The 27,010-nt window shown below is 41.6% G+C and overlaps 1 protein-coding gene across 1 annotated transcript in view; it reads right to left on the bottom strand.

Annotated features, from left to right (window-relative positions):
* CMIP (c-Maf inducing protein) overlaps window positions 1-27,010 on the bottom strand; it is a 133,213-nt gene that overhangs the window by 47,756 nt on the left and 58,447 nt on the right. Inside the window, exons 2-3 of the mRNA XM_032701189.1 lie at window positions 14,509-14,634; window positions 4,351-4,401 (exon numbers count right to left, since the gene is read on the bottom strand). Coding sequence (XP_032557080.1) covers window positions 4,351-4,401; window positions 14,509-14,634 — 177 coding nt within the window. The remainder of the gene's footprint in view (window positions 1-4,350; window positions 4,402-14,508; window positions 14,635-27,010) is intronic.

The following is a 27,010-nucleotide window of genomic DNA, read 5'->3' as shown; positions in this document are numbered from 1 at the left end:
TAAACAATTCCACAAGTAACACATTTGCACTGTCCCTGCTAAGACATGTAAACCCCCTAACCCAGCAGCAGTACTCATTAGGGGACACAGGAGCACTGGTTAAAAACATCAGTGGGAAACACGAGGTATAGGCAAGCCTTTCTAGAAGATCCAGGTCACACGAAGCTCAGTTTGAGTCACGCTTCATGCTTTCCTGTGGACCCAGGTCTGTTCTTTCTGTATTGTGTCAATTCAGGACATTCCCCCAAAGGCTGTCAACTGGCATGTTTCACTGCTGCATCACTCAGCTAACTAGAGAACACGAGCCACTCATCCCACAATGAGGGCAGTGTTCAGAGCTTACTATCAAGCACGATAAAAAAATGCAACATGCCCTGTGTGACCTCAGGTGTATTTCCCCCAACAAATGTAAATCCAGACCTGTACTTTGCACCACAAGAGAAGACCTAAAGACCCCTGTGAAAAAGACCTCTCTGACATCTTTCTAATTCAAGTGCTACATGGTACTAAATTAGTCAAGTGTGTCTTTTAATGACTAATACTTTAAGCATGAGGTGTAGAAGGGCTCCACATTTTCTACAGAGGATGGTACCTCTCTGTGCTCAGCACAACAAATACACTGAAAGTCTTAAGCCCAAAGACAGCAACACATAAACAGGCAACAAAGCAGATGGATGCTGGCTGGGGAAATGCCAGGGGAACATACTTGCTTATTTGTGTGTGTCCCAAAATTACTAGTCCCAGTATCCCTCAAAGCCAAGCTTAGCTGTATCCATCCCCTACAGCAGTGGTTGGTCACCACTGTATCCAGATCCAGCCCAGATCCAGAGAGGGCAATGAACTGCATGTGTTATTCTCTTTTGTATATTCACAGAAAGTGTTGTTATCTTTATTGATACAATGTTATGACTTATCAGCTTCTAAATACCAAAGATTATGTATCGTGGTTTCAATCCAACCTCCTTGGTTGAAAGGAAGTTTCTTGCACAATGGATTATTGACTTGTTTATGTTTGAGGAGTTGGAGAGCTGTTAGCATGTTCTGTTTACTCTCTGGACAAAGTCTGGCTTAGCTATAACCCAAAGGAAATCAGGATTTCTAAAAATAGATTGAGGTGGCCAATAATCCTTTAGGAGTTCTGATACTCACTGATATCCAGACTAAATGAGGAATTATGAGTAACTTCAGTGGGAGGGTTTGAAATGGAAAACCCAAGGAGAGGATGACTACATAAGGAACACTCACTCTGTCCCTATATCCCTGCTGACTCTCCCAATGAGCACAGGACTCAAGGAGAAAGATGCATCTAAAAAGCTGTGTAAGCATTTGACAGCTAGTTAGCTGGATGACACATAAAACCTCTTGGAACTGGATCTAAAACATGGATAATTACGTGTTTGGTTTTATTTCTGTTTATCTTTAGCATCTCTTCTATTATTCTCTGGGCTGCAGAAAGAAATTATTCTTGATTTTTATTTCAATGTTTGTCTCTAGAACAAAAATGATTTCCAGGGTGCCGGCTGGCAAATTGAATTCCCACAGCGTGATAAACCTTAAAACTGCACCACATAAAAGCCCCCTCACAGACCCTGCACCTTCATGCAAGACCAAGAGATAACCAGTATGTGCCTGAACTTAAAGCATTTCCCCAAATATTTAGCTACAGCTATCCACTGGACCCAGCCGTTTTCCAAGCAGCTTGGAGTAAACACAGCATCTGACTCCCAAGGCTTGAAGCACAGGAAAAGGAGCCAGAAGGACACTGACAGAGTATCAATCTGCTCCCACAATTGTAATTAAAGGAGGGGCAATCCCCACTGCTTGGAGTTCTCAGACCAACAGTTTGCTATCTGTAAAATGGGTTCCTCCAGCCTTGTTTGGGCAGGGCAGGGGAAGCCAAGGTCTCCTGCTCCACCTACATCTAATGGTTAATGCAGTGGGGCCCTGGGTTCAGTTGGACCCCCTGAATGCTCCCACCACACAAGTACAAACAACAGCAAGCTCATCTCTGTTGAATGTTTTCCCCTGACCAGCTCTCAGCACCAGTTTGCATCTGTGTTCCACATGCCCGCAGAAATGTTTTGACCTATTATTTGTAAGACCACTGGACAAATATATCATTCATCAGCACAACCACCCAATTACAATACAGCTGCAGTGATCTCTCCACCAGCTGGTGCTTTGTGTAAATGACCCATTCCAGAAGAATAGGCTTCCTGTTTTTTGTGGGTTCCCTCACTACCTGCTTAATCATCAAACCATACAAATTATGGAGTGAGATGAACTCTGGCACCTGGCTCTTAAAGCTGTGGTACCAGGAAAGTGATAAACTTCACTAAGGTAGACACATAACTGCACTTCACTCTCCTTCTAGACAGCTTGTCCTCTGTCTTTGTCCCATTGTGATCTCACTTAAACCTGCCAAAGAGCAGAAAGCTACCAGGTGCTCTTCCTCTGAGTTATTAAGCAACACCTAAACTACCTCCATTTTAGCAAAGAGGAATTTCTTAGTGTCAAGTACCTGGGCAGTGACTAAACCCTTTCACTGTTCTTATGGGAAAAAGCTACTTGCTATTCTTGGTAAAGGGAAGGTCTTTCAAATCAAGATAATATTTCACTTGTTTTTCAGAAACAAACTTAATGGGGGCGTGGAGGGAAGCAAGGAAGCAAAAATAAATTCTACTTTGCACCACGTTAAATTACTCAGAGTTTCCCAAAATGAGAGGCTTGGTCAGAAGCACTGGAAAGTTTAAGAAATACTCCTTTAAAAACAACTCCCACAGAGCAAAGCTCCCTCTCCATGACCAAAAGGCATGTGAGCAAGCCAGGTCATTCTGTCTAGGCTTTTTTTTCCTTTCATTCTTTCCTTCTTTTTTTTTTCTTTTTAAATAATTTAATTGATAGAGTGAATGGTAGTGGCCAGGTTGCATCTTTACCTTGTCTTACTTGGGGTTTTTGCACCTCTGACCCCAATTTTCCCCTCACTGCAGCAACAAAGTGGGCATAAGCCACAAGCACACTGGCACCACAGCCATCCCAGCTGGGGGTGAGGAAGAAAAAAAAATGCCATCAAAATTTCTGTCCGTGCTTTCTCTGATCATCCTCGCCTGCCAAAGCAGGAGGGAAAATAACGGGCCACACGGAGATCCTGTCTCTGCACGCTTAAAGTGCTTTGTTATCCTCAGGAGTCGCAGGGAAAGCAAGGCTGGCTGGGCATTGTGTTAATGATACTGTCAAGAGGCCAAAATAAAAGTGCTACACCACAGCCCAGCCTTCTGCTATCAGCACTACTGTCCCACACTCATTTAGGCAATCAGGGTAACAGGTTGGAGAATATGCCAGTGGTCTGGAAAAGGAGATCTCAACACTTGGCTTTTGCTGATAAGAACCTGGATCCGCTCAGAATACGACTCTGCCAGAGCTGATGGCTACACAAAGCACACCAGCACTGTAGTTTTGCCACGCAACTATTTTGCAACTCCCAAACACACCTACAACAAAACCAGTTTGGTGGGAGGGGCTTCCGTATATTTTCACATGTGGTTGCTGTCAGCAGGCTGAAATCCTGATAAGCTACACAGCCAACTTGGCTGACTTCACTGAAACCCTGCTGGAGACAAGTCCTGAGCTGAAAAGCTACTGCTTGTGTTTCCCACCACAAGACAAGGGAGGACAACCATGTTCAACATCTGGCCAAAACTTATTTGCAGCTGCATCAAAGATCCATACAGATTCCATCCAAAGGTCAGCAGCTACGGTTTTTGATAAGGAATGTGCTGCTTTTGAGAGACAATGTTGTCACTGTGATCCACTTTCCCTACTCAAAGCAATCAGTCCATTGTTCCCACTGGAAATGAGAAAGGGCTTGAGGTCTCTGAAATGGAAACTGCCTTTAATTCCAAATCATCCTGAAGCATAAACATAGACTGATGCATAACAGATTGATGCTACATACAGTAAGCAACTCTAAAAGACACTCTCTTTCTCCCTAATTTCTCAGAAAAAGAAAAAGCAAACAAGAGTCCAGAGGATATGGTAGGTGAACTCGCTCTGTAACATATTACACGTCATAGTACAAAACTAAAACCATCCAATCTCTGTTCTGTCTAAATGTGAATTTACTGGCTATCTACTTTTTGAAGACAGTCATATGTTGATAACACTGGGCTGTTTAACAGAATTTCCACTTCATTCATGACGTGAACAAGTGGAGACTGCATACATGTTCTTATTTAGGGTTTCTGTAACAGAAGGACTTTACCCATTCGGTGGATAAAGTTCTTCTTACAATGAAGGAACAGGGAATTCTAAAAAGTACTCTTAAAGAAGACAATGAAGTCCAGAACTTACCTTCCACTGCAAAGAATGGAACCACTGATCCCTCAGGTAACTGTTTGCAGCCTGCAATAAAGAAAATTTACAGACAGAATCATTAGTTTCTACCAGTGCTTCAGGTCACTCAGCCACTTTACATTATAACCAGTTTATTTTCACAGAAAGCAGCGACACGAAGACCTTGCTGCAAATGTAAAACACTGAACCAAAACCTTACAAAATATTAACCTCCCATGAAATGGTGTCCAACCCAAAGGCTGCGAAAAGGCCTCCCTGACTTCAGTCAGATTTGTGTCAGATCTTTAATGTCTGTAGGGCATTTGCCCCTGCCATTAATCACCGGGAGCAGAGTAAGAAGATGGGTTGACATTTTACTAGGAGGGGTGGGGTTTTTTCCATGCTCTGGTTTCTCTTCTTGTCCTGTTCCTCAGCTGGCCCCAAAGCAATCCAAACAATGTCTTCGCTCTCTCAGCGATATTGAAACGGCGAAAAGCACGACCCGCGCAGACGTGCAGACACTTGCACAGGCTGTTTGCAGCAACGGCAGAAATGTTGCAATAATCACTCCCAGCCATCACCCATTTTTGTCCGTATTAAGCACAGCTGCCAGAAATTCCCAGTGTGAAGCCAGGTCGCAGCCAATGGAGGAATAGTTCAACACTCCCAAAGGTCAAAAGGCTCCATATCAAAAAATATAAAAGCCTCTACAGTGACGTAAACGTGCATGCCTTAACAAGGTGACATGAGTCTGAAATATTTGAGTGGGTAGAGATGCCCTTTGGCTTTTCCAATTCCACCTCGGCGCTGCCAATGGGCAATTTTTACTCACCATTTAAAATGTTTTACACGAATAGTGAAAATTACAGGATAGCCTATAAATCCATGTTTAAAAAAAAAAAAGAAAAAGTGAGGTTCTTCACCAGCTAAAAACCACATACTTCTTGCAAATTAAAGCAACATTTAACAAGTTTCACTCCCTAACACCTTTACAGATAAATATTCAAAATCCACACCACAGAATGTATTTCATCTCCTGACACTGGTTCAGTTCACTGATAATGGCAGGAATACTAGAAATAAAAACGCTGCATGGTTACCAAAAACATGTTTAATCTCAAGGTCAGATACTGATGGCTTGGTGACATAAATTTGGACTGATTACTCTGAATTAAATGGAGTAATGTCCTTTTATATATGTATTGCATATTATTTATTTATATATTAATGAGAATCAATTGCTCCTGCAGTAGATGTCAGGGCAATAAAGCAGGAACAAATATATCATAAATAATCTTGGCTGACCACAGAGTTTATCGAAAACTTTCCATTTCAAGAATAATGCTGATATATCAGAAGATGAAACGGCTACAAATGGAAACATAAAACACAACTTCCTTTTCTTTTTTTTTTTTTTGTTTTCTTTGCATGCAATGAAAAACTATAAAACCATTTAGAGTGCAGATCTTCAGGACATTTCAGTCAGTCAATATTTAATGTTTTTCTTTCTGTTATTTACACAGTATTTTATGTATATGTGTGCATTATAACACAAGATAGACTTTTTACTTATATATGTTATAGAATTAAATTTCAATTCAATATACTTTGTAGTATATTTTAATATAATAAAAAGGTCAAAAATAATTTGCCACCAAAAGCTGGAAGAACATTTTTAACATAATTAAAAAAGCATGAAGTAAATATGCTTAGATATTTCTTATCTAAGACAAAATGCTTTAAAACCCCACCACACTTCTTCAAAGGATTCAATTTCAAATTGAACCTTTTTTCTTTTTCCATTTTTTTTTCTTTTAAAGGAGAAAACTGGTTCATGAAGGAGAACAAAAAAACCTCCTTTTCAGTTGCTGCATCAAAGCCCTTTAAAGAATAAGTCAAACTGAAAGTTTTTGCAGGCTTGCTGTATACCAAGCAATAGCACCAATAATATTGCAAAGTACACATCCACTCCTTCCTTAAAAAAATTAGGCAGATTAAATTTATAGGAGCTATGCAAACTAAGATACTGTTATTTACATTTATAAAACCCAAAATATTCTAGGGGGATGAAGTACTTCACTCAAAGAGGCAAAATGTCAACCTGATTCAGTCCCTGGACTGGTCTGACACTGAAGTTGAAAGTAAGAGCAAATACTGTTGAGAAGTGTTAATTATTCTCCTGCTTTAGGGACGTCAGTAGCTACAGATTGTAAGACCACTGCAAATAATTAGAAAATATTATGTGTAGGTAGCTTGTGCAACCAACTGCAGCCTTAACTATTAATGAGGTCAAAAGCATCGTGCAGAGCAGGAGACACAAGTGCACTGCAAATACTGGAGAACAGAAATGAAGAATGCTGTAAGACACAAAGGCAAAACTGGCAAAGGAAAGACTTGTAAAATTCAATGGCAGCAATACATGAAAACCATTTTAAAAGTAAAATTAGCAAAGTGACTGGGTTCCAAGTGCAGGACTAAGCATTGCCAGCATTTGTATTAATTGTTGTATTAGTATAGAGAAGTGATCAAGAAAACTTGCACCTGGATCCAAGTTAGGACTCTGAACGACCTTAAAACTAGAAACACTTAGTGCTCGGGCTGTCATTCAAGGCCAAGGAAAATGAAGACACAGGAGAAAAAAGGGAACAGAAAATGAAAACGCAAACCTTAAGGGAATGCCCACACTTCTGTTAATGGTCAGGACTCAATGGTAAGAGGAACTTGGAAAGTCAACGGTCATCTCACCAGCACTCCTACTGTGTTCAACACAGATGGACTGAGTGCTTTAACCCAACCACTGTTATCTGGAGGGAGCTGTCTGACACCAGCATCCCCCACTTCTCCCAGGCAGCAGGGACTATCCTCCCAGTGCACCCTTCCGCCTTCCAGCAAGCTGCAAAACCACAGCAATACGCAGGAAACAGTGGATCTTCTGCAAAGGACAACAAGGAGCTCCCTGTTGGGTCCCTTGGTCCTCCCTTCTCATTTTCAGGCTTACATTGAGAAAAGACTTCAAGGAGTATTTCTCTCTTACCAAAAGAACAGTGAGCTCACAGCATGCCAGGATGACAGAAGAGCCCCCAGGCTCTTGGGGGTGCTCAGCTGTCCAGTTGATGGCCAACTCTGCATGCAGTGACCTACTCAAGCACCCGGGTTACTGGGCAGAACACTTCTGAAGTTTGGAGCAATGAGCACCGACGTGTAAAGCAGTGGAGGGAACTACAGTTCATTTATGGGGCTGCACATACACATTTACAGGTTCATCTGCTGTGCACTGATGGAGCCCAGCCCTTCTGCACTGAATTCATGTATTTCCTGAGAACTGACACCTAGGTTTTTTACTCCAGCTGTGGGCATCGCCTGCTAGATTTATACAGCTCTAGGGTACAATAAAAAGGAGAAAATGAGACACAAAAGACTTTAAACCAGGCTTTCCTTAGGCATTCTGACCGCACAGGGAAAGTTTCCCTTACTCTCAGCCTTGCCCACACAGTTGGTCCAGTCCTACACCACTCATCTTACACCTTTCCAACTTCAAAAAGCTTCAACCTGGAAACGTTTTGCCTGCTATTGTAATAACTAGTAAATGAGATAGAACTGGAGTACAATGGATTTATTTTTTTTAATTATCTATGTAAAATAATAGCTTAGGCCCCCTGTGTGTTCAATAAGTTAAGGCCCCAATTCTGCTAAGAATTTTGTTCTCAAATGCAGTGGCTTTAACAGGGTTCTGAGTGGCACACAGTCCAACTGAGCTTCTTGCACAATCAAGGCCTCACGTTGCTTTTGCACAACCACAACATAGTAGAAAAATACTTAAGAAAACAGGAAAATGTGGGAGTAAAACTCTTAGAAGGCGCAAGAAGATTCAAACTACTTGTAGCTTATTTACTATTCCTATGAGGAAGAATATCTACTTTAAGAAAGCCTACTGTTGGCAGTACTTTTTCTAAGATTAAACTGGAACTGTGTTCTGAAGGATTTTATACTCTCATTTTTGGGGTGTAAATGTTCAGTCAGAGAGAAAAAGCCACCTGGGATCACCAGCAGTACAAACTTTACTCACAGGATTAGTCTCATCAGCTTTAAAATGCTCAAGGGAAAACTGTGCAAGAGATTAAATGCCTGCATATGCAAAAGCTTTGGTCAACATGAGTAAATGTAAAAGAGAAGTATTTTCCCTGCACCCAAACTGCCTCATTTCTTAGTCAGTGGGTAGGAACACACGTTTTTATTAAAAAGCAGTGAACGTTTTAAAAGCAGATTTTCTTTTTGCTCACAAAAATAGGAAACTGAACACTTGTTTCATGGCAGCATTACAGCCCCTGCAGTAATTGCCACCCAGGCAAGGAGGAGACAACCTAGGAACCTGTGTGCTGCTGAGAAACAGAACACTTGAAACTCTGCAAGAAACCAGAAATGATGGGGAAGACCTTTCCTATTCCTTTAACAGTAAGTTACTACCACAGTACCCCTTGTTACTGGCATGTGTGTTGTTCAGAAGAAAACAAGAACAGGCTTGTCCATGCAGGAGAACGTTCCCAGGTTTCTCCTTGCAGGAGCGTCCTTCCCGCGTACCCTTCCAGGGGATTTTGCCATCCAAAAAGGTGTGGCAATAAGTGGGACTTATTGATCCAGATTCTGGTTTTGACTCTTCATGGGTTTATTCTGTGATTCCCTCTCTCTCTCTTGCTTGCTTTGTGGTCAGCAGGATGGGGTTTTGTTATGCTTTTTTCCAGCTGATATTCATTACTGGGACTCATAAAATGCTGCAGGATTCTGTGCACCAGTGAGCGGCCCAGGGCTGCAGGAAGCCCCCATGGCACATACACACTGCCTCATGCAGACTGTACAAAACCTTTATACTGCTGATGCAAATCCAGTGTTGCACCTCCAGGATTCGGGCAAGCCTTCAAGTGAAACCTGCCACTCTTCTGGCTTAATCCAAGGTACAGACAGAGTTGCTGGTAATTGTTAGAAACGCTGTTTTCCTCCTTAAAATATTCCCTGTCTCTGCTGGACTCTGGTCCTTGCATGACCTCTCCACACCGGCAGTTTTGGCTGGACTGGCACTTCAAACAAAAGCCAGGTTCTCCAAGGAGACTAAAATAAAACGTTGCTAAAATCCCAGTGGAAACACTTATCGTGGGGACTCCCTGGCACAAACAGCGTGTTCAAGCACTGAGCTGAACGTGTGACTGTTGTGCTTGTCAAGGCTTCCTGTTCTGTTTGTTTTTCCTTCTGACTACACTCGATTGCCAAGAAATGAATAAAACAACACGAGCGATAGGCATGGAAGTGGTGGCTTTAAGGCTGAAAGGACACCACGGGAAAGCAGACAGCCCTGTCATGACTCAAATACCAAAGCCTTTTTCCTGGGACTCTTCCTACATTTGGTGCGAAGCAGCTCATGAAATTATACTGTAAGGGTTTGGGTTTTTTTCAATCTCTTTCAAAAGGTTATTCCAGTTATTTCACTATCAGTGGCAGCATCCTCCTCATAATCATCCACACAATACCATAATCACACCCTGTGCTTTACAAAGGGAAAGCAGAAGAGTAGAAGTCTAGCCCAGCTCAAGGAGGCCCAGCTATTACTGATACTAAAGAGCTCACACTTCATCAAAAGCTAAATTTAGCTCCCATTTCCTGGCCTGAAGAGCTTGTGGCCTGTGAGCCAGCTTCAGCAACACCTTCTTTCACACCTGGTATCCCAGCTGTAGGAAAGAAAGAAAATCTGTGAGAGCTGATTGCTGTTCACAAAAAAGGACCCAGGGACCACATTATTTGGCAGGAGGAAAGAAAACACAAGCCCCCAGTGTGTCTAAAAAACTGACAGTCTGTGATCCTCAGAAACCTGACTGTCCAGGACTCCCACAGGGGACAATGAGAATCCCCAAATGCTGGCTGGTAAAACATGCCTGTGCTCAGACAGTTGTACTCATACAACAAACACTGAGTGAGAAGCATGTCATATATGGAGATGACTTTTCAACATGAACCCAGCCTGGATTAAGCTGTTTGCTGCCTGAGAACCAAGTCTTTCTGTGAAACCCAGGTAGACACGTCCTGTTATCAGGATCCCATTTCCTGAGAGGAGCTGCATCACCTCCGGCCCCACTTGTCAGGTGTCATGTGTTAAAATAGGTTGGGATGGGTCAGTATTGCTATGGGAGTGCACCAGGATGATGTAAGGAAAGGTGATGGCACTCTTCCCTCTCTGACTCATTACTGTGCAGTAATGAGCCACAAATAGACCCTGGTGACAGCAGAGAGGGGACGAGACCTTGAACACGGACTAGGACTCTCGTGGGGCATTTCTCACACGATCACAGAATTGGTTAGGTTAGAAAAGATCTCTAAGATCAAGTCCAACCATTAGCCCAGCACTGCCAAGCCCACCTCTAAACCATGTTCCCAAGTGCCACATCTACAGGTCTTTTAAATACCTCGATCACTTCCCTGGGTAGTCTGACAACACTTTCAGTGAAGAAATTTTTCCTAATAGCCAATATAAACCTCCACAGCCTTTCCCTCATCCAGTAAGCAGGTCACCTTGTCACAGAAGGAGATCAGGTTAGTCAAGTAGGACCAGCCTGTCATAAACCCACACTACCTGCAGTGAAGCAGAAGTTGAATCTTAAGCTTTTCTTAAAATGAGAAAGTGGGAAAACATGTGATTCAGAAGTACTAAAATGCTTCATGTTATGTCAAATCATGTCAATAATATCCCATGCTATTAAAGAATTTGCAATGCAGCATGGGTAAAAATACAGATCAGAATATAAAATTTATATAAATCAGAAATACAAAATAATTTGGGGGTACACAAAACAGTTCATTTAAACATTATACACACACACACACACCCCTCATTGACATTAAATCTTTGGGGGGAAAAAAAATACAAATTTTACCAAAAGTGCACTTCAGAATAAACAGTAGTGGGGAACATGTTTTGGACTAGTTTGACTTGTTCCACTATCATACACTTCCTGATATTAGAGCTGGACATGACATCAGAACATGATGCTGCTCAGATTAGCAAGGCAGAATGATTTTATAAAAAACTGGAAGCCATAACTTCCCACAGAAGTATTGAAGTCTCTCAGAAATAGCTAAACTGTGCAAGGGCTGCTCTCTCAGCACCTCCATTTCCCAGCTCCTCAGTGAATGGGGCTTTTGGATACCTCTGCTCTTTGTCACATATTCTAGAGAATTTCTACTGAACTCAACTACTTGATAGATCCAGGTTTTGCATCTTGATTTCTTGAGCAGACTAAACACAACTTTGAGAACTGTTTTGGGTTGGTGAACGCGCATTACAACTGTATAAGGGAAATCTAATTTTATACTCCCTCTGATCTGACCACATTTGATGAACCGAAACAGTACCAAGGACCAAGTCATACTGAAAACATTTTTAAAGTTTGTATTTTCAATTATGTTGAAATTCCCATAGTTCTAATGTAACCTGATCCTGTCTGCTCAGCCAGTCAGCAACAAACAGAAGTCCAGCTCACTCCAGTTTTTTATCAGTTCCTACGAGGTTACAGAAAGACATCAGTCTTTTTGTAGAAAATACCGAAGTATCCATGCTAAGATGTCACTTTTTCACAAACCCAATTATTTTTGTGTTTGGCTTGTTGGTTGTTTTTTTGGTTTTGTTTTTCTACTAAATCAAATGGCAGGCTGCTGCAGATGACAGTCTGTCCACCCTACCAATTTCCTTTCAACTCAGCAGGGAGCTGTGGGTTCAAGCTTTATCTTGTTTCCCAATAAGCAGTCCCATAAAGGCAGCTGCCATAAACTACAGAATAAAGACTTAGAAACAGAATTTGGAAAGGCAAGTGTAACTATTCCATCTATTCAAACAGATACAGACATAAATGCTAGCACCACTAAGGAAAAAAAAAAAACAGAATTAAAATTATCACAGGAAAAAGAATCAACTTCATAAATTATTTTCTGTCTAATTAATTCAATCAACAGATTAAGGCAAGGAAGATTTCATCAATAATGAGGACCCTAATCTATCTGATGGGAAGCCATGGCTTGTCTCCCTGCCCTCCCTGATGTCATGTACAGTGGAGGTTTTTCAAACCACAGAATGAGGACGTCGGTGGACTTGCAGTAGCCTGTCTGAAATTCAGACTCCCTACAGTAACACCTAAAATCAGTAGGTCATTCTGAGCCACAGAAATTCACTGAGCAGAGGCACTTCCATATGCTCCATGTGCAATGGGACACGTGCCTGCACTTCAAGGACATGAGAGAAGACACACAGATCCCACCTATGCACCAAGAGAGTCCACAAAGTTTGATGTTCTCAGGTCACCCCAAACTTATTTAATTGCACCATTTTCAGATCAGAAAGAGGGAATGGCTGCAGCTCCCTTTGCCAGGGCTACAACCCCCAGGACTACACCACAGGAAAGGGAGCTCCAGAAATACACTCCACAAAGGATGTGGCCATGGATGTTTCCACGTACATCTCCAGCCCTTTCAGAGTGAAAGCATATTTGCCATGTCAAAACTCATCAGAACCTTGTGATATTTTTATGACATTGCAAAACTATCCCAAATGCCAAGCACAGGCACTCCGTGAAGGCCTAAAGTCAAGGACTGTGTTCTCTGGGATTCTGCTGAACGGCTCCGTGTAGGGCCAGGCACATCAGCCTGTCTGAAATACAGGCAAAGCAGAGCTGGGCTGAGCTGGACTAATATTAGCCCAGTCTAGTGTTAGTCACACTGGCTTCCCAGCTCAAAGTCCATTTTGCTGTTCACATCCCTACAGAAGTCTGTGGTTTGGAGAACAGATCAGCTTGGCACCCTGCCTTGGGTTATGGAATGATACCACTTGGGTTATTTTTCTCTGGATCTGCAGGCAGAGCCATTCCAGAAGAGCTTCAACAAAACCCTCCCTGGACACAGGGGGTGTCACCTCTTTGTGGCCCTCCAGGGGCTTCAGCAAACAACCCAGCACCACCAAATAATGAAATGCTGGCCCGTGCACCATGGATCAGTGCAATGTGTGCCATGATCCTCTAGGACAAATGATCCAGTCATCAATCATTAAGTTTATCACTCCATATATCCCCATCTTTTTATATGCTGGACTATATTTTGTGTACAAGTGGGACAGTTAAAGTGTGTGTGTGTGTGTACACAAATCTGAATGCACAGGCTTTATTGTGATCAATCACTTGAAGTTGCTCATACTTTTTTAAGAAAAAAAAATCTTTTTTAATTTTTTATGAGTTATCCACAGTTCAAATTGATCTTTTTTTCAAATTTTCCACAGAAATTGCTCACCCAGTCTGTCTACAGTCCTACCTGCATGAAATACAGATACACAATAGTCATGGCTGCATAATCAACTGAAAAAGTAAAATCCCAAAGGGTAACAGATGACAAAGTATCTTTGAAACAACGCTGAGAAACATCAGAGAGAACCATGTAAGAGTTAAGCTGAAGCCAATTCATTCTTTTTAAGTGTGACCTTTCAAAGTTCTTTGGGGGCCATGTAGCTGGGTTTTCAGTTGCTTTTCCTACTTACTCTAAAGTATTTCCAAAGTTCAGTGGAGTGCTTTTCTGTCATTAAAACTTGCAGTGACCTAAGAAGGCCTATAAAGCCTCATAAGTGGATGGAGAAATCTGGAATAATGTAAACAGAGTGTCTTCTGTTTGAAAACAACACTTAGAGAAGTAACATATATAGATATCCGTACAAATACACTGTAATCTTTCCATGGAGATTAAATATATTTTAATAATAGATATATCTGTCAGTTCCAGTGCAAGTTTTGGGTTTCCTATATGAACTGAAGAACGAAATTTGTAACTTTGTCCATGCAGGAATAGGACTATATGTAAAAATACAGTTGTTCCAGGCCTCCATCAATATGCCTTTCCACAGAGCACTATTTTGCTGCATAAAATCAGCCAGAAGATTTAATCACTGTGGCCCAAAATTTCCATTCTCACTGTTGAACAACACGAAGAGCTTCAGAGTTATCATGCTGAGCAAATTTTCTGGTGGTTAGATAATTTGACAGTACTGAGTTCTCTGCCTTTTCTGAGTCCATCTAATTAAGATTTCACGCATAGGAAACAGAAGTTAAAGGAGATTTATAGTAAGAGAGAAAGAAAGTTGTACTTCTGTGTTTACTGTACCTGCAGTAAGACAGTACCCCCCGGGATCGTGAGCTGTAAACAGTACTTAGGGGCATTCTCCCAGGAGAGCAGTTGAACATCTTCAATAGCACTGTAGGAAATGGAGTTTTCCATGTACCCAGTTGGCTGAAAGAAAAGAAAGGAGAAGGGGGAAAAAAAAAAAAGTTTACTTAGTCACCAGAAGTTTCACAATTTCAAAGTAAGAACAGCACTATAAAAATTTCTCTTGGTGTTGAAAATATCTGCAAAATCTAATTGGAAAGCAAAATTTGTCCTGGACCCAAAAAATCAATGGAACCTAATTTCAAGTTGAATTGAGTTATGGAGGAGTCTGGCCATAAATGTGCTCTCAAAGTATGAAGCAGCATCTCAATCACACAGCACTGTACTACAGCAAGGTAGTTTTACCCCACACATTCTTGTTCTTCTCCCCAGCTGCACGTCTGATCAAGCACATAATCAAGATCTAGACTCCTACATTTGACAGTGGTTCTTGGGGCTCCAAAGATCCAGCCCTCAGGTTTTAGACTCAAGCAAAGCAGAGCAACCAACCTACTCATCTCGGCCCATATGTAAGTACTGGTTTCCTGCACGGTGTGCTGATGCCCAGTTTAAAGTGGAAGCCACAATTAAAACATAAATAAGCAACTGAGTTTTGCAATTACACGTACAACATGAAGTGACAGTTGCAAGAAAACAAACTTAAACTCCTTATTAAGTATCCCTGTAATTCTTAGGCATTACAGAAGTACAATTATCTCTGAGATAAGCTGAAATATAAGTGTATCTATGCAAGCACACGTAAAATTACGTCCTAAACATAAGTTAATACACAGATCTATAGCTGTGTATCTATTGAGTATGTGTACATACACTGTACTTTATGCAAGGAATTTTTAAAGTAGTTGAGTATTTAACAGAGATCCTCAAAGATATCATTTACTTTGCTTTGTTATAGCATAAGCAAATTGATCAGTATTGCTATGGTTGAGAAACTATTTTCAAACAAAAAAAATTAACCCCACCTCATGAATAAACCATTGGCTTGACCATGTCTTGTGAGAGAACAGAGCTCATTACATTTATGAATTATTTTCTCACTATTACTGGCTTACATATAACTTCAGTTTCTCAAACTTACTCCCACTGCACCCAATATATAAGATATTTTTAACTGACAGCCTTGAAATAAAGAAGACAAGGGAGAAACCACATCTATTTCAGGGTCAAACGGGGCCAGCTCCTAAAATCACAACACAGGATTCCTGGGGGCGAGCGTGAAATAAGCAAATTGCATTTGGAATGTCTCTGCTTCTAATTGGTACAACATTCTTCCATAAGTTAAGTAGGTGGTGCATCTGGGAACCGTCCTTTGAAGTTATACACTTCATACATGTTCATAAGCCCCTGAACGTCATCCGCCAAAAATGCAGCGACAGCCCTGTCATCCACCTTTGCTGCTGCAAGAATTCAGTTGCCTTTTCAGCAAGAATAACCCAGCGAGGCACAGAACTCAACCTCAATATCTTTCTCAGTAACGGCTCTTGCCGTTCGTTTCATACCAGCCCTGGGTGAAAACAATTTTCACTGTCTCTTTAACGAAAACCTTGTTATGCAGGAAGTATGATAAACTTCTGCTTATTCATTTACCCACAACATTGTTCTACACTAGTGACTGGAATCCCAGTGGCTTAATGCTGATACTGTACGTCAAGCGTTGCCTACTGGAGGTAATTATCTCATTCTCACAGGAAGCCAAAGGCCCAAGATCCTTCAGTAATCAGCATTACAACACTCGGGGAAAAATATCAAAACAGCCAACATAAAATCTAGTATGCTCAGGGGGAAAAGTTATCAAAAACATGCTCAGGAAGACTGGAGAAGGGAGAAATCCAGGACCAGTTGATGCAAATATAAAATGAAACGAATCAAAGCAATTTAAATTTCTCTTTTAAGAAGGTGCTCGCTGCCCTTAATACCATCCATTAACTTCAAAGAGGATTTGAAGAATTCTCACAGATTCTGTTCCCAAGAGAAGCCTCCTCTATACCTTAAACCATCCACTTAAACAGCATTAAAGACAACTGATCCAGTTCAACCACAGCTCTGCAGCCATACAAAAGTATGGCTACACCTCTTCTCACAGGACAGTCCTTTAGCTTATGGAAAATGGAGGAACACAGAGTTCTGCAGTTTGCAAAGGATGGGAAGACTACCTAAACCATAACATGGAATTACACAGATGGTTAATCTTTCCAAATGACAGCTATGCCAATGAGGTAGTTTACAGAGCATTATATGATCCCATTTCCATACATTCTATCCAGTCATACCACACACAGAGCTTCACTACAGTTGTTTGCTATCTTACTCAAAAAATGAGTAGCCCAGATATACTTTAATCCCTGTAAGCAACATGCATTTTTCCTGCTTCATTAAAAACACCAATGTTCTAAGAAGTGAAATATTTTCAGTTCTGAAAACGCCAACCATAGGCAGCTCCACCTTTGTTTTGCAACCAAAAAAGTGTAGAGCAAAGTGATTTGTCACTATATAGGGCTCCTTGAAATTGTGCTTCTGGATGCTGACAAACACTGAAGACCATGCTCCCACATGCTCTGAAGAAGCACTGAAACAGAGCTGTCACAAGATCTGAGGATTCCCAGAGCTCACAAGGCTGTGGTGCTCCTCACAGAGACCACGGCACCCATGAGGTGAAGGTCAGCCCCACACAAAGGTGTCCTTTCCCTAATCTCTCCACACACACAGACATGAGGACAGAGCTGTGTTCCCCACTTGTGTTTTCTCAAGACCAAGCACAGTTCAGCCATTTATCAGGAAATGGCCTGGGGTAAAACCACAGCCTGAGTCACTGGTTCCTCTCAAAACACAGGTTATTTTGACATTCAGGTATGTAAATGTCAATCACAGTGAATCATTGTGGTTGATAAATAAGCAGTGCAAGTGTTGCACCTTCTCAAGTTGCAGCTGGTCTTGTTTGCACCCACCCCCAGAAGCTGCATCCTCACCCCCAGGGTCGCCCCATGGGAATTTAAAACTAGAACAACACACAAGACCAGAAATGTGGATTCAGAGATCTGAAAATACCTAAAATGAGACAGATCCTCAGTGGGTCACCATGAAGCATCTGGCATCGATACTAGTCTTAAGCAGCATTCCCACCTCCATCCACCCACTTTGTCTCTGCCCGTACAAATATTTGTCTGGCTGTGGCGTCAGGCAGATCAGGGAACACATCCAGCTTTTGCCAGATTACTTTTTAGCTCCTTCAGCCCTGTTTCTAACATGACATAGAAAATACTATGTTAACATAACTTAGGGGCAGCGTGTCATGGGGAAGGGGGAGCTGAGGACCTGAATAGTTCAGTCTAATTATTGGTATGAGATAGCCTAAAGCCACAGCATCTTTGAGCAGCAATACATCAAGTACAGTTGAAAATGTCTTTATTTAAGAAAATAGTAACTCTTATTTTTATAGCAGTCATTTTTGAAAGGAGATTTATATTTCTTGGCAAAGTCAGAAATCTATCAAACGAAGCAAGATAATGGACTTTTCTCCTTCACTCTACAAAATTAATCCTGACTTTGGAAACTTTGGCCAGAGAATCTACAAGTGTCAGCTTACAGATTTACAGTTACAATTTGAACTTCTGGCTGTTTGCTGTTGAACACGTTCTGAAAAACTGTAAGAGACTCATAAGCCAAAATGCAATTTATTTCAACAAACAAAAACCCCAAGTCAAGGAAATACTTTTCTCTTCACATTAGCCTTTAGCCCTGTAATGAAACATTCATCTTCCCCATTGGGAAATCAGGTATGTTTTAACCTCAGTGAGAACTTTGTCTTTTTTTCAATTCCACAAAGATTTATTTATCATACAGCTTTGAAACAACTTTGCACCAGAATAGCCACACACCAAAACCTACTACAAATCAAATCCTAGGGGGATCCAGTGCTCCCAAAACTGGAAGAACATGTAGGCTCCCGCGCAAGACTAGTTTTCTCTTCATGTTTCTGGGAAAAGTCAGCAGCAGCAAACTACTCAATAATGCAAAAATCTGCCCACTTGTTTCCATGGGAAATTCTAAAAGGGAAAGAATAAACATGACGTCCATTGTTAATACAAGGCTTGTATGCACTTACTCATATAATAATGTACTAAATCTTCAGCTGCATATTTTCCAAAGAAAGCGTCTGGAAAAGACGAATTCTACAAACAGAGATAGTTATTTGCATTAAAACATATTTAGACTGACAGCTCCCACCAACACAACAAAAACAAAGAATGATTTTCCCAATTAAATACTCCAGATGGTGGGGGGAAATGGGGCTATTCCAGACCCTTGCTCTTCCACTGTCAGGTACTTATTTCTCTCTTGGATGCTTTTAAGAATGAGCCATGCTCCTGCTCTAGCCCAGAATGCTGAGCATCTCTACTATATATAAGCTTTCCTTATCCAAATAAAACTCAGACCTGCTGAATAACATGGAGGACGAGGTGATTGCTCTCAAAACTTTGATGAGGGTGGAGACTATTCCACTGGCACACTGAAGGGTAATGGACTCTGAAACTGCTGAAAACAATAGATGATTTAAAATAAATCTCTGCTAGAAGACATCCATGGCTCCAGAGAACGTCCCTGCAAATGCAGCTATTTCAGATAAGGGCAATTAACATCTTTGTTCATTAACTACATAACCTATCAGAAGCCATTTATCCAGTTCAGCAATTAGTAGTACTATGGCATAATATACAGCACAGTACAATTTGTCTTTTTCTTGATATGGAAGAATTTACTGCCATGCTCACTTGTCATAATGACTTGAAAGAGTTTAAAGTCAACTTCAATCTCACAGAGATTAATGTGGTAAGAAAACAGACAAAAAGACTAACACCCAACTCTGCCCCCAAAACTGCATAAAGGAATTTCTGAGCCTTCTTGGAACAACACTCTCACCTAGTCCATCACAATTCTCAGGAGGTGGTTTCACGTGTTGGGACCATAAGAGAAGATTTCACCTGCTCTGTGTAGGTGCTTAACCCAGGGACCTGTGGGGAAGGGTCTCCTCATGGGGTGAATCTAAATTATTTCTGCTTGGAGTTGCTTTGTTCCTAAGTGTCTCCAAGTTGAGGAGTGATGGTTGGCCGGGTTTGGTTGGTTGGTTTTGGGGCTTTTTGGTACATGGAAACAAATTTGGACACAAATCTTCAGTGAGGCTCTCCCCATCCATGGCAGCCAAAGTCTAGGGTGTCCTAGTACAGATGACAAGAAAAAGAGGGAGGGGGTTTCCTACCACATTTCTTTGTGTGTGGGTGACTGTGTGTATAAACACCCACATGTGTATGAATGTACACACACCCCCCTGTCTTCCTAGATAAAAGATAGAAATATATCACGTATTTCTCTATACAAAAATACAGCAGCCACTGATCAAAGTAGCTCAGGTTCAGTAAATGACAGGATTTAATTGAGAAAGATCAGATCTTCCACAGAGCTGGTCATTCAAAATACATCAGTGGAACTTCACTGATTTGTACCAGCTGGGAAGCTAAGTCAGAAACTCAACAGAATTTGTTGAGCTCAGCAGTAAAAATGTGCCTAAATCTCTTTCTTTCCTCTAAATATTTAAGACAACCAAGACTGGAGGCTGTAGCATTAGTTAACCTTACAAAACTGATAAAAATGTAAGAGCTGCCAGTGTAAGAGCACAGTACCCCATACTGTGCAGGCAAAAAACCTTCCAATCTGCAATGGGGCTCAAGTATCAGTTGTGTGGAGGTATAGCAAAGGGACAAACCAAAACTGTCCATGAAAGAGTTGACAAGAAAAAACTGGTCCCAACATTAAGCTATATGAGCTTAAAATGTCCAGCATTTTAAGAGAGGGAAGAACTTCATATTAATTCAAATCTGAAATAAGTTCAAAGCATGGAAGTTCATTATTAAGAAAAAGGGAAAATAAGGTCATATTATGGGCTATGTACCATGACAGGAGAGTCAAATAAGCAGGAAAACTGTATTATTTAGCTGCAATTCATATAACTTTTTTTTTAAATGAGGACATTCTTCTCTTTTATTGTCAAATCCAGGTGAAGGAGCACTTCTGAAGGTTCGTTTGTTTGAATTTCTGGGAGTAAAATAAGATACATATCTTGCAGACTTTCTGAAGATGCCCATTATCAAGATGACCTTGTCTAAGCAGCCCTTAAGAAATCAACCCTTGCTCTCTGGCCAGCTTAGTATAACAAAGAATTCCACTGACACTTCCCGTAGTACTGAACGATAAATTGATTGCAGTGTCCAGAATGCTCTCTCTGAGGTCAAGCCTGTATAAGAAACCTTGTTTCCTGCTTTCAGATCTCTACTGACAGGGATGAGGACATGCTGCAAGGTGCAGCTGCCCCAGTGCAGAGCTGGAGTCTGACCACAGCCTGCCAACGAGGTGGTGGCCAAATCTGCCAGACCATTGCCCATGGGCAGGAATGTGGCTCCCAGTCCAGCATGGGGAGCAGGAAGGGAGTGTTTTACACAACCTGCCAGACATGAGACTTCCACAGACACTGGCTTGACTCCCCTGCCACAGGTGGAGCATCTCTGGTTGGAGCAGCAATTCTCCAAGCATGAGCTGCAGCCTTCAGACCCTCCCAATGAAGCAATTCTCCAAGCATGAGCTGCAGCCTTCAGACCCTCCCAACAGAACTCAAAGAGCAGAATTACTATCCCACACTTACCAACCTATAAGAAGAAAATCTCAGTTAAGGTTGCAGCTGCACCATGCTCTTGATCATGCCTTAGGTGACATGAGAAGCCTGAGAGACGTGGGAAAAGAGCTCAGACTTCCTGACTCCAACTACGTGAATCAGCTCCAAAAGCATCCTCCTTCTCCTCCTCCTCCTCCAGAAGTGTGTGACCAATTCATAAGAACGACCACTCCTTAGCAGGCCTCATGCTCTCCATCCATTTGCATCTACCACTGCACTCCATGACACCCCTCCTGGGGAAGAAATACTCCTTGATGAGCTGGGTGTGTTACTTATCCACCTTCCTTGAAATTACTTCAGCAAGGAAGGGACAGCACCAGCCAAAATACAGCAAGTACACACCTTCTGACAGAAGCATCAATAAGCAATAAGAGAACCAGGGACTTATTGCAGAAGACTAGACACACACCTACGTCTGTAAAACAACTGCTTGAGGAATATTGAAAAATCCCTAACTTTTGCCCAGAACATGATATACCTAGTGAGTGCTAAACAGATCTTTGCTAAGTCACCATAGCAACGATGATGTGACAGAAAACAAAACCGCATCCTTGTTCAAGGCTGCTCTCTGTTTTCAATTCCCTTTCAACAAATCAGCTGTGTCACACTCCATGAAATGTATTAAGTGCTGCTAAACCGGAGAGAGGAGAAAGGGTTGGGTGTAAGGATTTCAGACCAAGCAGACACAATGTATGCTAGACTGAAATGTCACCCTTTAATGACTATTTCAACCAGGGGCAGCCCTGAGTGCTGGGAATGAAAGATCATCAGCTGGTTTCAAATACAAAGGTGGCACCTGGAAAATAATCAGCCTGTTGAATAACTGGAAATGTGGCCAAACTGACATGTACTGTGAACAGATCTCCTGCAGTTGTGTTAAGAGCTGGTTTAGGTACTGGCAGTAGCATGTTCCTATTGCATATCATCCTTGCACTTGCAGTGGTTTTTACTTCTGGTTTATAGATCCCCAAAGGCCTGTTGTTCACTATCTCTATCAGGTCAACAAAAGGTGAAGAAGGAAACCACATTTGTTCTCAGTAGGGTCACATCCGCTGTGCGAGGACCTGCTCCTCCCATGGAAAATTTTAGGGTTCTACAAGCCAAAAAGGGAAGCGACACATTCACCTCTGTCACCCGCGTGTGTGATCCTGAAAGGCCACACAAGTATAAATTACTGAATTAGTAAGAAGCTGATGCCATATCCCATCAGAAATACCGAATTTGACTCATGGACTCTGCAATCCTGACAGTTCTCACCACCTCCTCAACGCACATGGACCAGCTCATTTCTTACTACAATTTATTTACAAGAAATTAAATTGTTGCAAAACTAAACATAGCATAAATATGCTATATATTAAGTTCTGTTCTTCATTTAAAGAAACATTCCCCAACACCACTTATATCCACACCTTTCACCTGTTGAGCCATGAAACCCTCAGGCACTGTAATAGTTAAATTCAGTAAATTAATAGGATTCCATTAACAATTTTTTTTCCTTTTCTTTTTAATGCACTTTTAGTCCTGCAATCCCCAGGACACCACATCCAACTTCAATCTGATGAATAAGTACAGGACCGGGAGTGCAGTAAACCAACTATTCTTCTGAATTCCCAACAGGGAATGCTCTAATCTCATGTTTTCTGGAGAAAAGATGAGCAGGTCTTGAGTTCCCAGGAAGAATATTAACACAGCTCTCTGCTGTACATAGAGAAGAGAAAGGACACGCAGCAGAGCTTTCAGAAAAGCTATAGATATCCTGCTAATGACAGTATCACTAAACTCTCACTGTTACTAGGAAAAAAAAACAACAGGGACCTCCTGAGGATGCGTCAGAGCCACTTGGAATCAACTTCTGCTACAGGAGGAGGTGGGAGAACGTGGTTAAAGTGACAGTGTTTTCTTTCACCTGTCTTACCTTCTGCAATAATTTGGACAGTTCTATGTAATGTTAAGTGAGATGCAGCTCTCACGTCTGCAGCAATGATTTCCTCTTGACTCTGTGTCTCTCAGCACTACAGAATGACACTAACAGAAGGTGTCCTTTCCTTCCCTTCGGCAGGAACTCTTTCCAAAGCTGTGCTTGTGCACTCCAGGTCCCACCCGGCACCTCCTGCACTGCTGGTCTTCCTCATTGTTTAATGTCTGACTGTTTGTGCTGGGAGGGAGTGCTGCTGTTTAAACAGAGGTGACTGAAGTATGTGTGATACCTCCATGAAAGGGAGACGGTGAGGGAATGGAGAAGGAGGGCAACTGCAGTGAAATACCAGGGTAAATATTTGAGAAAAGTGTCAGTTGGCTGGGAAAGGCATAATGGAGAGGACACAGAACACCAGTTAGCACCTAAATTACTTTTGTAAGCTCCCTTACTATGCAAAAGGATACAATGCAAAGGATACTATGCAAAGGAAAGTGACACTTTCTCTTTGTTTTGAAAAAAAAATATTTAGCTAAAATCACAAAGGCATTGTGCTTAAGTAGAATGGACTGGTATGAAACTGGAATACCCAACTAGCAAACTTGTTTCACTACAACGTTTATTAGCCTAGCAAGTCACTTCTTCAAGAAAGGTGTCCTTGTCATCATCTCAACAGACACACTTTGAAAAGCAAAACAGAGAGTGGCCCTACAATCAGGCACTGCAAAACTGGGAAACCCTTTCATCCCAAAAGGCTGGAGAAGAATTCCAAGGAATTGCAGTACTTCCCCCAGGTATTGCAATGCGCAGGGCTCTGAAGAGATGCTTTCCACACAAGCCTTGTTTGTCAGATCCTAATGCATCACGCACTGCTCTTCTCTCTCACAGCGTGTTTTGGAAAACTAAACCACCTCAGCCCTCCAATAGTATTTTCTGTTCCAACAGGATGATTCAGCCCTTGACAAGACACTTGTTTCCTCTGCACGCTCTGATACAGGGCTCACACGTGGGCAAAGAAACAGAGGTACAGGCCCTCCCTGCTACTCTTTTGAGAGACCAGGCAGGGGCTCACACAACACACACACACCAGACTACCCAGATATGTCTCCAAGTGATGCAATTTTGGAAAAAAACAGATACTTAAAGGGCCAGCAGCAAGTGATGCACATCTGAAGGTGAAAAGCAATACAGGTGCTTCCCAGGCTGCAGGAAAAAAATCAGAGAGCTTTCTGGATTTCCTCTGCCTGTTCACTTGACCTTACTTATGTTCTCAGACCATAAAGATGGCCAAAATGCTGCTGGGAAAAATTGTATAGCACACAGTGTATCGACACAGAGATGTGTTATAGACTTCAGAGTTCCACAGTCAGTGAAAGAACACCCTCCCAAAAAAACAGCTTTGCATACTAGACTAGGTTGACTCCCCAACTCCCTTCCAGTTTCATATCAAAAATCTCCTTTAAAATAATTCCAGCCTTTCAGACAAGCTGGACCTTCAGGTTCTGTCAGCACAATGGCTGCAAGTTTCACTCCCACCCTTCACAATTAGGTTTTGTTTTTCAAGCTCAATGACATTGTCAAGTCTGCTTTCCTGTGCACAATTCTGCAGCAACATCTTTGTCTTCTGTCAAGATTATTGTATTAATTTATTTAGTATCTCTAAAGGAAATGCCTCATTTCTAAAAAACCTTAAATATTGTGAGCACAACTTTGTAGACTAAGTTTTCCATTCATGGGAGGAAAGGGCAAGAAAAGTGCACCCATTCAGAGCTTTGACCTCAACAACCAAGTACTGCTATTAGCCCAAGGAATTTCTACTGAGGAAACCTGAATGGTTTTCAGTGAACTGTTTCCCCAAAGTTAAGTTGGGCAAACAGATTTTCCAAAAGAAAGCCAATGCCACCAAAGTACATGAGCATTTACTGGTAAATCTGGATTCAGATCATCAGACTTACAACCACCACTGAGCGTAATGACGGGGACTCTGAACATTGATGAAAACACGAGTCGCTTCCTCTCTGTGGCATTTTGGTTTTAGCAGAGTACAAAAGCTTCCAAATTAGACATATGTTTGAACTCTACACCTGAACACACACCGTGGGTTTTGCCCACTCCTGCTTGCATCAGCTTTACCCAAAGCAGGAATGGAAAAAACGGGTAAGCGTTCCTGCCCTCCCCTGTGTAATTAAAATCCACAAATGCCACCACGTCACCGTGTGACAGTGCTGCTGCACAGCTCACATGTGACCAAGGAATTGCCTTGGTACACGTTACTACAGCATTAACAGAACCTCATGGCACTATTATGTTGAAAAATCTGGCTTACCAGCAAAACAACCAGAGCAGAATTAGTATGAAGGGCTGAGCATCAAGAATACTTAGCTTCATTTTCTTACCTACATCTTCCCAGATACCTTTTATAGAAGAATCCTTAATATAGAGATTGTTTATCAATTATTTCCTCAGAGACAAAGAAACAGGTTAAATATAAAGCAACTTAAAATAAGGCACAGCATCCGTGTTAACCTCTGAAAAAGGCCCAAGTGCTCAGCAAGCTTCAACTAGATGTTATCAAGACATTTTAGGGAAGTATTATTATTGGAAAGGAAATACAAAGCTTGCATAATAAAGTAACTTCTGCCTTTTTCTCTAGCCTGCATCCTGCTGAGAGGGACCTTTTTGCTTTCTCTGTTTCTGAAAAATACGTAATTTAAAAATATAGATCTTCAAATTCCAAATCAGATTCTGTTCTTGTTTTCTTACAACAAATTACCAGCTCTTACTGGAAATTAATGAAACAGAAACCAAAACCAAATTCAACACTCTAAACAGCGTAGTAGATTATTTCCAAATACTCCAACATTTTGGATCCCTAAATCCAAATCAAAAGTTCAGAGAACAACTGAGGAGTATGCTTCTCTGCTTCAGATTTAAGTTCAATACTTTAACCTCAACTCTTGTTCTTCGGAAAGTAAAAAAAAAAAAATCAGACTCAGATCCAAAGTACCGATATAAAGTTTCAGTTTGACCCACATCCTAACACCTCCGCAGCCAATCCTAATAATTTTCTGCCAGTACCGCTCTCAAACTACAGGATCAAAGCCTTTACTGTACATTTGGAGCCATTCCTGTGATGCAAGGATTAGGGATGAAGAGAGAGTGGAGTATTTTCAAAGGTGCAACTGCCTATGAGCGTATCTAGTGCATATCAGAGCATTACAAGCTCAGCCACAAACGCCAGTGCCAGACAAACCACACCTCTGAAATTCTTGTCTGGTCTCCCATTTTCTTTTTATCTCATCTAAGCTCACTGTCTCTACATGCCCAATTACAAGGAAGATATACCTAGTCATCAGCCCCTCTATTATTTGATTTTAGTTAATATTTTCATTTTTTTTTCAGTTTCTTTCCAGTATATCATTCATTTGGGAGGTTATGACACAGAGCTGGAAACACAATGTTCCAGCCTGCTGCTGTGACCCCTGCCAGAGGCAGCAACACAGCAGTAATGCCTCGATGGCAGCAGATGTACTGTAGATGTCACTGAATTCTAACAGCACTTCCTAAAAACATGACCCACACGTCTAATCCTGGCAGTAATCTAGCACTAGAGTAAATATATTGTTGTCTGCCCAGAAGTATTACATCCGGCTCTAAATATCCAACTGCAGATGCACACAAGAGTCAACAACATCGCACTGTCTTCAGGATGAACACAACCCCTGGTACTTTTAAGAACAGAGGCTGCATCATGAAGCACCAAATTGGTTATTTCAGTAGCTGCACTAGGCTTTACTCAT

The sequence above is a fragment of the Chiroxiphia lanceolata genome, chromosome 13 (assembly GCF_009829145.1).
Source record: "Chiroxiphia lanceolata isolate bChiLan1 chromosome 13, bChiLan1.pri, whole genome shotgun sequence".
NCBI classification, from domain to species: Eukaryota; Metazoa; Chordata; class Aves; order Passeriformes; family Pipridae; genus Chiroxiphia; species Chiroxiphia lanceolata.
Note: the sequence above shows the minus strand (reverse complement) of the source record. Positions and strands in the feature narration are given on the sequence as shown.